The sequence below is a fragment of the Haemaphysalis longicornis genome, unplaced genomic scaffold, assembly GCF_048455015.1.
Source record: "Haemaphysalis longicornis isolate Haplotype H1 unplaced genomic scaffold, Haemaphysalis longicornis Haplotype H1 scaffold_2, whole genome shotgun sequence".
Classification (NCBI taxonomy): domain Eukaryota; kingdom Metazoa; phylum Arthropoda; class Arachnida; order Ixodida; family Ixodidae; genus Haemaphysalis; species Haemaphysalis longicornis.
In genome coordinates this window covers 131,041,475-131,053,660 of record NW_027526295.1, presented here as the reverse complement: position 1 = coordinate 131,053,660, position 12,186 = coordinate 131,041,475, and the positions used below count along the sequence as shown (strand labels likewise).

The following is a 12,186-nucleotide window of genomic DNA, read 5'->3' as shown; positions in this document are numbered from 1 at the left end:
TAAAAGCTTTGGCACCATCTTGAGATGGCAATGACGATGGGTGGGACAAAATTTCCACTGTTTCGAAAGTTTTGGTTTCATATTCGATTCTAACGCGCATGCAACTTTTCTGCCTATTTTTTTCGGAAAAAAAGTGTGCGTTAGAATCGGGTAAGTACGGTACTGCCAAGGGTCTTTGTGCGGCAGAAGACAAGGAGGGGCCCCCCGTCTTCCGGGTGTGCCTTGTGCAGGTCCTCTAGCCTCCAGCAGCCCGTGCAGATTCCGGTGGAGGACGTGCTCGAGCTGGTGCACCGGGTGCTCGCTGCCCACCTGCCTGTCAGGGTGAGGAGGGCACAGCGTTTGCAGTGTGGGTGGAGAACGGGGTGGGAAGAAGGGGGCGGGGGCTATGATGAGTAGGATTACTATTGATATATCCATTAAATGGGGCAGGCAGACAGCAGTCTCCTGGTTAGATGTTTCAACCTCTTGTGTTTTTGCTAATCGGACCTTTCATTTTATTTTGTTTGTACCAGTTTTGTAGGTGCCTTTTTTTTTCCCCCTCTTGTCTGAGAAGTAGGGTGTGCTTTGTCTTTGAATTCATGTACGTATCGCCATGCTCTGCAGCCTGTGCCTTGTTTGCCGTCTTTTTTTTTTTTCTTTCCTTTTGCGAACTTTTTCTAGTGGTTTTGTTAAACTGCCCAGTTTGTGCTTGATGTTGAGTTAATTTTGCGTGAAGAAGGGTTGCTACCAGGATTTTTTTCGCAAAATACAGAACTGTTGTGCACACTCAGTGCGCCTGTTATTCAACTCGAGCATTGTTCAGGTCACAATGGGAGTGGCTTCGAAACAGTCGCTCATTAGCTCTGGACAACAGTCGTAACAGTGCATAAAATATGATTGGAGGAAAAAGAGGGCAGTGTCAGTGCCCTTTGTGAAACTTTTCAACAAAAGGTAGTGGCATGAAAGCGGTGCCAAACGGCCCTTTGGGGAAGAATCAAACCTGGTACCTTTTTGTGGCTGCGTTTTGCGTGTCAGAGCTCGATACGAGAAGCAGCAGCAGTGAGGAGCTGTTGAAATTCACAGGGAGACCAAGGAAGTCAAACAGCAGCAGAAAGCTACTAGTAACATTACGAATCTCTTTCCTATGGAAGTGTGTCCTGTATGGTTGGTTGATAGGTCGAGGTGAGTCTAGCCTGGTTGAGTCGTGACCCTTCCCCTGTCCTTTTGCGCAGCCTTCTGGGGCCACGGCGCAGGCCAACCTAGTGGCCAGCATCTTGCCCTCCATACAGTACGAGGCTGTGCAGCTGCTGGGTCAACTAATACGCTGGTGAGTCGACTGGTGTGGGAACTCTCGCAACCTCTCCTTGCAAACTACATAAAAACTCCGCTTGGCTTGGCTTGGCTTGCGTGAGCAGTGTAAAGGCCCAACCACATGCACGCGTAAAATCGACGTGCTCTCACTACAACATACGCCTGTGGTGACATACGCCGATTGATGACGCCGGAGAGGGCGAGTAACCACATTAGAGCACTGCACGGGCCCGGGCCGGCCCGAAAGCCCGGGCCCGACCCGGCCCGCGGGCCGGGCCGGGCCGCCCGAAGTCGATTATTGGTGGGCCCAGGCCGGGCCCGGGCTCTATGCCGCGGGCCCGGGCCGGGCTCGGGCTTGAATTCATAGGCACGGCCGTTAATAAGTCCGACGGGAAGTGTAGGAAAGAGCATCAAAATGAATATTCTTAGTTTATTTTTGCGCGCTTCTTGCTGTTAGTTGCACGCATTATTTTGAAAACGTGTTTTGCTAGGTCTGATGGTCACTATACTGCAATTTTAATGACATTTCTTGTACAGCATCAAGATTTTCTATTTTGTTGTATAACATACCGAAGATACGATTACAAGGAATGCCCAACAGGGAAAGGACTTAATTCAGACATTCTGGAGCTGTGCACCTATGTCTATGTATGTACACGTGTGTTTTAGATATCGCACCAATCAAAATGCGGCTGCCCTGGCCGGGAATCAAACATGCATGCCAGAAAAACACCACCGCTTAACGACCACTGCATGTGAAGTACTTCAACGCGCGTACATACTCGTTGGTTCAAATGCGGATCAAAAAATATCAGCGATACCAACTTGTGGCCGAGACAACTACATGAAGTTGCCAAGAGTCTGGTAATCAAAGGTGATGATGTCTCTCGTGTAAGAATACGAGCTATTATTACGCCGATGTGGCGTGAACTGCAGACGGTGCAAGCTAAACTATGTGCACTTTTAAACCCTTATTTTTTGCGTTTCAGTTCATCACGTGCTTGTACAGACTAGATGCTCCATCTGATCGCCCGGAATATAATAAACAAACTTTCTTTAGCGTCAAAGACCGGGCCTGGTCACACACGCGTGGGTCCTCCCTAGGCCAAAAAATAAATTACCGGGCCGGGCCGGGCCGGGCCCGGGCTTGAGATGGCGGGCCCGGGCCGGGCTCGGGCCGGGCTCACTTATGAATGCCCGGGTCCGGACCGGGCTCGGGCTAGGTGTTGCGGGCCCGGGTCGGGCTCGGGTTTCGTGAAGCGGGCTCGGGCCGGGCTCGGGCCTTAAAATCAGGCCCGTGCAGTGCTCTAAACCACATAGGTGCTGCAATGCACGTGCAAACCCAGCACACACCAATGTGCCGCTCAGTGTGGCTAGACTGCCCCGGGTTCGGCTTTGTGGTGACCAGTTCAACGTCAGTTTAACTGAAATAAAACAAATAATGCTTATTGTCACAGAAGTACGTATATTTAATACAGAAACAACTAAAGCAGTTCTTTGGACATTGAAAAACCCTAAAAATTAGTATGCTTACTTTGCAGGCACAAAATCCTCCGCTACATTTGGTGTAAACTCCCTTGATCCCCATAGTTGCTCGTTGCATCACGTGTTTTCTCCCGTTGTCTGCATTCCATAATTAATAGTAAAGTGAGCTTATTTGTCAATTAGCTGTCTTGTTATGCGGCCACACCGCCAGAGGTTGACGTCGACATCGTGCGCCCGAAAGTTGGCGTCGATGTCTGGCTGGCTCTGACTAGGGTGTAACAAGCGTCTAGTAATGTATTTGGTGTACGCCGGAGTACTCCGGTTCCTTGCGAGCTTACGCAGGTTTACGTCGTTGCGCGAGTATGTCAGTTTTACGCGTGCATGTGGTCGGTTTTTAAGAAAGCAACCAAAAGTTTCTGTTCGGACATACCGAGCAAATACTTGATTAAGGCCTTCCCAGGCCTCCTCTGTGCAAGGAAGAGGCACATCCTTGCCAGGCCTCAAGGCAGGGCCTATTGTTTCCTCCCTGTTTGCTCGTTGCCCCTAAATTTTAAGAGAATTCTTGCTCGCATTTTGTGGTATCCCGTTCACCTCCCTGTGGCAACGTGTTGTATACCGTGTATTCATGTCCTCTGAAGAAAGCCTCTGTGCTTATGGTAAGTCTCTCCACACCTCTTTTTTTTTTTTTTTTCTCTTCTGCTTCCCCTTGCTCAGTATAGTGCATAGTAGACCAGCAGCCACGATAGCACCCACTTTTTCTAGTAGTGCTAAAGCGCACGGTGCGATAAGAGGTAGTCGAGCCTTGTGTCATCTAAGCGCCTGTCTGTCTTTCCCTGTGGCTGCGTTCAGTTCAGAGTTCAGCATGTTTTGTGTTCTCGTCTCGCGTCTGGCTTTGTTTTGTTTCAGCACACTGAAGCTAGCCAAACTTGTGTTGTCATTCTGCTGCATTTTGAGACAGTTTGCATACCTGATTCAAAAAAGGGGCATGGCTCATAGACTGTGTTACTCACCTTCCTCCTCTTTGCCCCCTATTCAATAAAATGAAGTCTTACCATGCCGTGATTCGTACCTGCTGGTTCCCCACTGCGAACGCGCTTTTGGGACAGTTGCCTCCTCATGTGCTGTCTATGCCGTACAGTTGTGGAATACAGTCGGGGTGCTGCTTGACCAGACAATGTCACAGTGAGAACTAGTGCAGGCTGCGAAGCTGAAGCTTCGTGGCTCTGACATTGAGGAGGGTAACAACGGCACCCGATGGACGAGACGATAGCGGCTGCAATTCACTCCATGGCTGTGCAGCGTGGTATGCTGATTGTAGCGGCCATGCAATTTCTTTGTCCGCAACAGATCGCGTTAGCTTGGCCTGCGCCAAGTGCTTGGGATGCTACCTGGCCGCTCTATGAAGTGGTGTGGCCCTCCTGTCTTGTTCTTGCTCCACGGTGTGAAAGCAGTGTTGTTCCCTTTCTTTCTCTACACCCCCTCCTGCAGCTGTCGACAGTTGCTGGCGCCACATGCGGACAACATCGTGAGTCTCATTGAGGAGGTGGTGCTGCGTACCACCCAGGATCTCTCCAGCGACACCAGGTGGGTGGCTGGCACCGTGGGAGGGGCCGTGTTGGCCAAGGCTATTCTTTAAGGGGGCGCAGTTTTCAACTTCGGAAAATTGACCAAAACCTCGTTTTTTTGGAAGCCACATATTTGGCTTCTATGTTTTCTATTCTGTGCGTTTGGAAAGTTTTTCCTCCGGAAACTGTCGAAAAGTGGCATAGAAACATACGTTTGTCAGCTGCGCTGACAAAATATCAGCACTAAAGGGCGAAAAATACCGGGCAATTTTCAAAGCGCTGTACGTATGTCCACAGCTGGGCCACCGGGCGGGGTCGTTTCGATATTGTCAGATCGGGCAAGCACTCACTCCTCTTTCCTTTTTCAGTCGCAACCTTCAGCTTCATTCATTCACAAACGCATGAATGGCAGAAAAAGAGAGACGCAAAAATGAATTAAAGAATAGATGCTGAAGCCCAATAGGCCCTCCGGCCAGCATGCGCTGAAACGGCCTTCCCAGTTGGGCGTTGCTGCAGCAGTGCAAGATGGCGGCCACACAAGCTGTGTTGTGCGTGATCCCAGTTTATGTTATACCGTAGCCAGTTCGCGGAGAGTGAAACACGGTGTGTGCGTTTGCGATAGCGGTTTGTGAAGTGAACCTTTAGTCTGATTTGCAATGTTTGCACGCTTAGTTATTGCTATGCTTGACAGTGGGCTCGCTAGCCTTAAGGAAAAATTGATCAATGCGTCAAAAGCTGCGGTGCGCACTGCATAGCTGCTGTGTGTTAGAACATCGCCTGAATTTGCAAGCGATTGCGATTGGACGCCAGTAGTTGTAATTAATGCCTGTGACATTAGATTTAACCTTAATAGCGACCTGATAAGCCATATCAGGGCTAATCAAAGTGCGATATGTTGCGGTAAATGTACGCCGCAGTGCACACGAGCCGTATCGCCTTTTTTGTGCAACGTTTGCCATGCACTCCTAGTAATCATGCAGACTGGTCTGAGTTAGGAATAAAAATCTGTTCACGGCTTTAAAATTTACCTTGCTGTCGCAGCATCTTCCAGATTGAATTCTAGATTGAATTTTTTAGGGAAATTAATAATATACCAATGCATACATCTATAGATTAATGCATGTTGGCTGTGCTGTGAGAAATATTGGATGCTGCACCTGTACCACACGCCGGGGGTCTTGCCTAAGTGAGTGGCGCCCCGTGCACCATCATTCGCGCCCATCGGACTCCCATGGCCGCCGGCGATACTGCCGAACTGCTGACGGGTGAGCTACTGCCGTGCGGGTTCTTCGGAACCGACGCCTAAAAAGGCTGTTCGCTCGCTGTGACCCGACGCTGCTGACGGGTGAGCTACTGCCGTGCGGGTTCTTCGGAACCGACGCCTAAAAAGGCTGTTCGCTCGCTGTGCCCCGACGCTATCGGTTGCTGGCCCGCGCTTGTAAGCGTGTGAAGGGCGAGGTTGAGTCCGGGGAAAAGGCGCGCCCAACCACGGTCGGCCCTCGATTCCACTGAGAAAAAGGGTTCTCTTGGATATATCGGCACCCGGAAACGAGTCGGAAATGTTTCCGTGGCTGTCCGCGGATCTAGAGATGGCCTGTTCGGCGTTTGTGTCGTGAAATATTCGACCACGCTTGCAAGAACGCATGGCTCTGGGCCCGAGTAGGATGGTCGATGTGTCTCGGTCGAGAGGTCTTCGGATCTCGCTCATTTGAACGCAGTGGGGCCTCTTTATCGGGTCGAGCAGTAGTGCCAGCTGCTCCCCGTTGTGGCTTCGACCGAACACGTCCCGCCGAAAGGGCTCGCAGCTGGTGCCGTCCGCGGGGGGTGGTCCGTGACTCGGGTTGGAGGTTCACGAACGGTGGTCGAAACTTGTGATGCGTGGAGGTTGTCTCCGTCTGTCGAGTTTCGCCAAATGCGAAAGCATTGCTCCGCAGAGCTGTTGTTGCGGTGCGATCTCTCTGGAATGAATTTTCCCCTCCCGCCGTCTTTGTGGGTGGGGGGGTGTTTGAATTTTGAAAGATGCTGCGTCGCTACGCTCGTTCTGCTGTTTACCTTCCGGATCGCATGCCTAAACGGGAGTCGGGGGTAGCCCGTTCTCCCGCATCGTGCGCCGGAGGAGGTTAGGATTTCTACCTACAGATGACTACCGGCGTCGCGGAGGACGGGAGAGTGCAAGGCTCCCTATTCGCGCGCCGGGAATATACTCCGGGCTTGGCAAACCCGGATGCAGCAGCCGAGAGCACTGCTCTCTGGTGGCTTTTTTTGTGCACTCGTCATCCTACTAGTATGAGTATGAGTACTAAGTTGCTGCACCAGGTAAACTATGAAACATAAGGGAAGCCAAAAGTCAATTTTCAAATTTATCTATAAAAAAGAAGTTTTCCCTTTTGACTTGTTCCCATGGTGACAACGCTGCATAGGGAAGTTGTCTGGTGCAGTACAGGCAACCAAATCAGCTAACCTACTTTGCATTGAAAGCCATCTCCCCACCAATTTGGTCCGCAAACTGGGCTATGTACTCTTCACAGAGGAGCTGAAAATGACATTTTGTGAAAAGAAAAGGCAGCAAAAAAAAAAGAGTCCAATTTCAAGGCAAGGCATTCCGTAGCCCCATGTTCCAAAGAACACGAAAAGCTATATCCCCAGTGACTTCTGATAAATTAAATCAATGTTGCAACTTTGGAAGCCATTTTTCTCAAAACAGCTTCTTTTTTTTTTGCCACCTTTTTCGCTTGTTCCAGTGATTTATTCGTGACTGCTGGATCTATTGTGGTTCCGTTTTTGTATTGCATTCCTTGATGAACTGTTCAGGTTGTGACATTCTTGGTTTCCCAGGTTTACTTTTTGCAAATTTTTTATTGAGGTAGTTGTTTGCAGTCAACATGCCTGTTGTACATTCACCTCTAAAAAAATCAAAACTAGAAAGAATTGTGTTGTAAATAAAAAAATCTAAGAATGTCACGACCTCGTCTATTCATTTGGGAATGCAAAACACTTGGAGCAAATTTTCTGTCGTGTTTTATTAGCCGCTCAAGCTGAGTACAAGGTGAGCAGGAAGAAAATTTTATAAATAAAACAGTTTTCAAAATATTACTTCGAAATTGTTGTGGTGTTATCACAGAAACATTTCCAGTTGCTGTGCCAATTTTTATCAAAGTTTGCAAGGAAATTGGAAAGTTGGTTTCGAATGCCATGCCCTCCCCTTGAGAGTAAACCAGGGTCGTTGGGGAAAATGGTCCGGTGTGTTTCATGCACTGCATGAAACTTCTGACTTTGCTACACAGGTTAGGTAGATGGGCAAGAAGTTTGCACAAGCCTAAAAAATGGGAGGCAGGCTGAGGCTCTCTCACGCTAGACTCGCTGAAGCCACATGGCAACGTCTAGCAGCGGACCAGTAGTGTTGGGCCATTCAAAAAAGAGGTGCACCTCTTAGGCCATGCGTAGCTTCGAAATGTGAAAGGCCGATTTGAGTTGGAATGAGAGAAAAGTTAAATGGTGCCCCTCATCGACCTCTGGCTCTCTGGCACCCCTGTCCTGTTCCTCCTGGGATGCAGACACCTGCGGCAGGCGTGCTACGGGGCGCTCTCCCTGTGGCTGCAGACGTCGCGGTCCCGGCTGGGCCTGGGCTCACTCGTGGAGAAGCTGGCCCCGCACCTGCTGCAGGACATCGAGCCACTCGCCCAGGCCGCCGTGCAGGTGGGTGCTGCAGTCGTACACCTCTGCACGCTAAATAATCACAGGGAGGAGTGTGGGAGAGTGCTGGCATCAATGCCGGGCCCTTTCCCTTGTGCAGCTGGCGTCGAGGAGCAGTGCTGCCGAGACGCCACATCGAGACAGAAACAAAGTTGAGGACAGCTTCAACCTGGAGGCCTTGGCACAGCTCTGCGAACACGCCCTCAAAGGTAGCCACTGACTTCGCTGCTCGCTGTCTCGTACTTTGTTTCTTTCCTTTTTTGGACTGCTCTCAGAGTTTGTTGGGTGATGGAGGGCAGGAAAGGATGCGCATCACCACTTCAATTTTCCCTCTCTGTGTGTTTGTGCTTGCCTTGCTGGTGTGCTGTGGGGAAGCTGCGGTTGGAGCATTGTTTCAAGGAAGAAGGCAGCACCAACCCTGCTGGATTGCCAGCATGGTGGGAGAGTAGAAGAGGTGTCTGAACAGTGCCATCTCGCTGTAGGCAGAATGTGCCTACTTGTGTGTTTTGACTGTCCACCATTGATATTGTAGTAATCGCCACTCATTTCCATTTATTGCAGACAGCGGCAAGTGGTTTTTTGCATCGGGCTTTAGTGTGAATGCATTAAATTCCCATTGAGTGAAAAAAAAACCGGTGCCAGCGTCTGGCGTCTCTAGCTGCTTTTGAACTACCATTGATTGCAGTGCGTTCTATAGGGTGCACTATGGAATAAAGCAAAGAAAGGCACCGCTCAAGCACACACATAGCCCACGTGGATAAGTGGAGAGTGTCTCTGGTTAAGCCGGTCCAATTTCGGCGTGCGGTGCGTGGTGAAGGCATCGCAGAGCTTTGCACAGAGCAGAGCATCCTTCAGCGTTAAGTTGGAGACTCAGTGGCGTCCAGTTTAACATTAAATCTTTTTCTTTAAAATCTTAAACTGGGTGCTTAAATGCTAAACTGTTAAACTAGAGGGGTGTGGTTGATATAAAAAACTTCTAGTGCTCTAGACCCCCCTAAAGCAGAAATATTCATGTACAAAAATATTTGATTTCATTCACAGTCAGTTTCTACGATTTTTATTCAATTCACAGTCTCAAATTTGATATTTGCGTATCACACCAAGGGCTTGGTTGTCCTCGGAGTTTATAAATGGTTGTATTGTTTCTCCAGATCTCTCTGTCTCTCTCGGCGCGCATGTATGTGTGTGCGCATGCATGTGTCAAGCCTGGAGCTGGTAATTGCAGTAGCCCATTAGTGGTGTACTGCTGTCTGGAACATAGCAGGGCAGTTGTGGCTAACCTTGACTCTTCCCTGACACGTGGTGCAATTGACTGTGCCACTAGGGTCATCTGTACAGCGCATAGGTCGGCAGGTTCACTTACGAGTGCGCTCACACCCCCCACTCACCACTCATGAGTGAGCGGTGTGAGCCTCGCCATCGTTTTGGACTGGCGAGTGCGAGGAAGTGCGAGCCCCACGGGCAGTGAGCCCCTCTCACCACTCGTGAGTGTGAAAGCAACTGGCAAGGAGCCCCACTCCGCACTTGCGAGTGCACTCGCGCTACTAGTGCCATTTAGGGGTTGACCGCTGTGAGTGCCACTATTACGCTTGTACTTGCTGTTGGCTATTAATCGTAGGAGCCGCTCGCTGTGATGGTTGTTAATGGCGGAATTGCTTTTAGCTTTGGAAATACAGTAGAATCTCGATGATACGAATTCGTCGGGAGCACGCGAAATATTCGTATCATCGCGAATTCGTATGAGCCAAACAAGCTAAGAACAAGAAAATGAACACATACATACTTTATTGGGCATAACTACTTGCGGCCGAAAAAGTCCGTAGTGTTCGTTTGCACACTTTCCTGCCCTCGATATCACCGAGAAGACCTGCCTGAAAGGAATAAAACCGTCTAGCGGTTTCGTCGCTTGGGCTGCCGGCACTTACGATGCGGCGCAGAACATCGACAGCGAGAAGGGCTTTCGACGTCGACGGCAGTTGGTCACACACGTCGACGCTTTCACCGTCACTGTCACTCTCCACGTCATTCACTTCGTCGACTAAGTTTTCGATATACCTTAACCCACAGGTCGCAACGTTTTCGTCGGCGGTGACGAAGTCTTCAGCAGAAGCTTGTGTTTCCAGACTCTCCCAGCCTTCAATCACCAAGTCCTCATCGGGTTCTTGATTGCCTCCTGTAGGAACCGCGTCTAGTCCCGTACGAAACCCACGTTTGCGAAAGCAGGTCGCGATTGGTTTCGGGAGGTAGGTGTGGAGAGGAGGGCCCGTGGCCGCTGCCGCCATGGAGGAAGAAAAACTTTTCTTCCTCCATGGCTGCCGCTCGGCCGGCCGGCCGAGACTGGAGGTGAAGGGAAGCGGGTATGAAAAGGGGCGGCAGCCCCGCGCATTAGCCACGGTCGCTTATCTTCCCCTCCGCGACGAACTGCGCCGCCTCCTGTCTCCTCGCAAGCGCGCGCCGGTTAGTCGCGCGTTCGTATCATCCTCGAAGGCTTAAGAAACTGTTCGTAATATCCCGAATCATAGCGTATTCTTTATCACATAGTCCGTCCAAAACATTCTTGAAATTCGTATCATCCCGAAATTCGTATCACCCAGAATCGTATCATCGAGATTCTACTGTATGTCGTCATTGAGCGCCTACTATAGGGCACCCTAGAATTAATTCTCTGGTGGCGTGTTGGTTTAGGTATACGATTTGTATGGCCTTGTGACGCCGTAATGCACTAATACTGTTCGGTTTTATGACTCATTTGAGGGTCTGCTGCACACACTCGCGTGTGTTCATTTTGTGATTAGGACCCCAAGGCTGAAACTGTGTTCATTGCGTGAGCTGTGACCTTCCCCTTTTCCCCCTCATCCTTGCTCCCCCGAGGGCCTCATGGCCGCTCGTTTAATAAAGTGTTTCTCACTCACTCACTCACTCATGTGCGAGGGGAGATGACAAGTGGTGAACACGAGTGCGAGTGGTGATGGGGAATTTTGAGCGTGAGTGAGTGCGAGTGGTGAGCGTGAGTGCAAGTGAGTGTGAGTGGTGGAGGGTGCGTAGTAAGCCTGGGTGCGAGTGGTGGGGGTGTCTGCTGAGCGTGAGTGCAAGTAAGTGCGTGAGGAAAAATATATTTTTTCTGTGTGAGTGTAAGTGAGTGGTGCCCAGTTTTGCCGAGGTACGGTACAGCGTGCTCTTGTCTCTGCTTTTCAGCACTGCAGAGCCTGGTGTACACGTACGGGACCATGATGGAGCCTGAGACTGTGCTGGTGAGGCTGTTGCGTGTTCGCACTATGTGATGGCTTTCGTTATCGGGAGTGCGTGTTTGCACCACTACGCCTGGCGATAAAAGTCCTGAGGCCCTGCCTCTTGCCACTGGTTAAAGCTTAATTGGTTTATGGTATTACTGGATGTGAGAGGGCTGTATCAAGACTGTGCCAACTGGTTCTGTTCGCCTACTGCTTGAGGTTATCAGGGTCTCACCAGTGTCTGCTCTGTGGTAGCAAGGCAGTAAGGTGCAGTAGAGGAAGAGAAGGCAGCCAGTTCTGTGCTGCTGCGGCAAACACGGGGAAAATAGCAGAGCCTGTAGAAGAAGATGAAGTAGAAAGGAAGTGAGAAAGAAGTAGCAGCAGCTTGGAACGGTAACCTACAGTCTCTGTCTTCTCTTCGTCCGTCCCTTAATTTACATTTGGTGCCGGAATCCCGTGCGGAAACGTCTTTTCTCTCTGCACACGAATGGTGCGGCCGTCTGGAATGTATGGCCCTGAACGAGACGGGTGAAGAGAGGAACGCCACAACGATAGAGCGCTTCAAGGTGAAGCTTTCGATGAGACTACCCGACGTGTGAGGCAGCTAAATGAGGCTCGCAGCATGCTCGACGACGAAAAGGACATCACCAAGCTCCTCAGGATGCATGATAGACTCTCTGCTAGCAACGCCGAGATCGTCAGATACAGTGAGTTTGCCCCCCGTGTTACCCCGGGTGATACCGGGCTCAAAGCTCTAGTCCACCACAATGACCTGGCCGTCAAGATGCAGCCGATCTTCGCTCTAAGATGGTATCACTTGAACCATGGCTAGAACGCCTTCTGCAAGCGCCAGTGGCGAGAATCATGCTGTTATCTCAAGGAATTTCCGGTGGACCTCGGCTGCGCCCCTTCCAGTTGACGCC

General features: G+C 50.4%; 1 protein-coding gene across 1 annotated transcript in view; it reads left to right on the top strand.

Moving 5' to 3' along the window:
- LOC144169221 (proline-, glutamic acid- and leucine-rich protein 1-like) overlaps positions 1-12,186 on the top strand; it is a 38,005-nt gene that overhangs the window by 15,271 nt on the left and 10,548 nt on the right. Inside the window, exons 9-14 of the mRNA XM_077698274.1 lie at positions 231-321; positions 1,212-1,306; positions 4,264-4,359; positions 7,895-8,036; positions 8,134-8,242; positions 11,229-11,284. Coding sequence (XP_077554400.1) covers positions 231-321; positions 1,212-1,306; positions 4,264-4,359; positions 7,895-8,036; positions 8,134-8,242; positions 11,229-11,284 — 589 coding nt within the window. The remainder of the gene's footprint in view (positions 1-230; positions 322-1,211; positions 1,307-4,263; positions 4,360-7,894; positions 8,037-8,133; positions 8,243-11,228; positions 11,285-12,186) is intronic.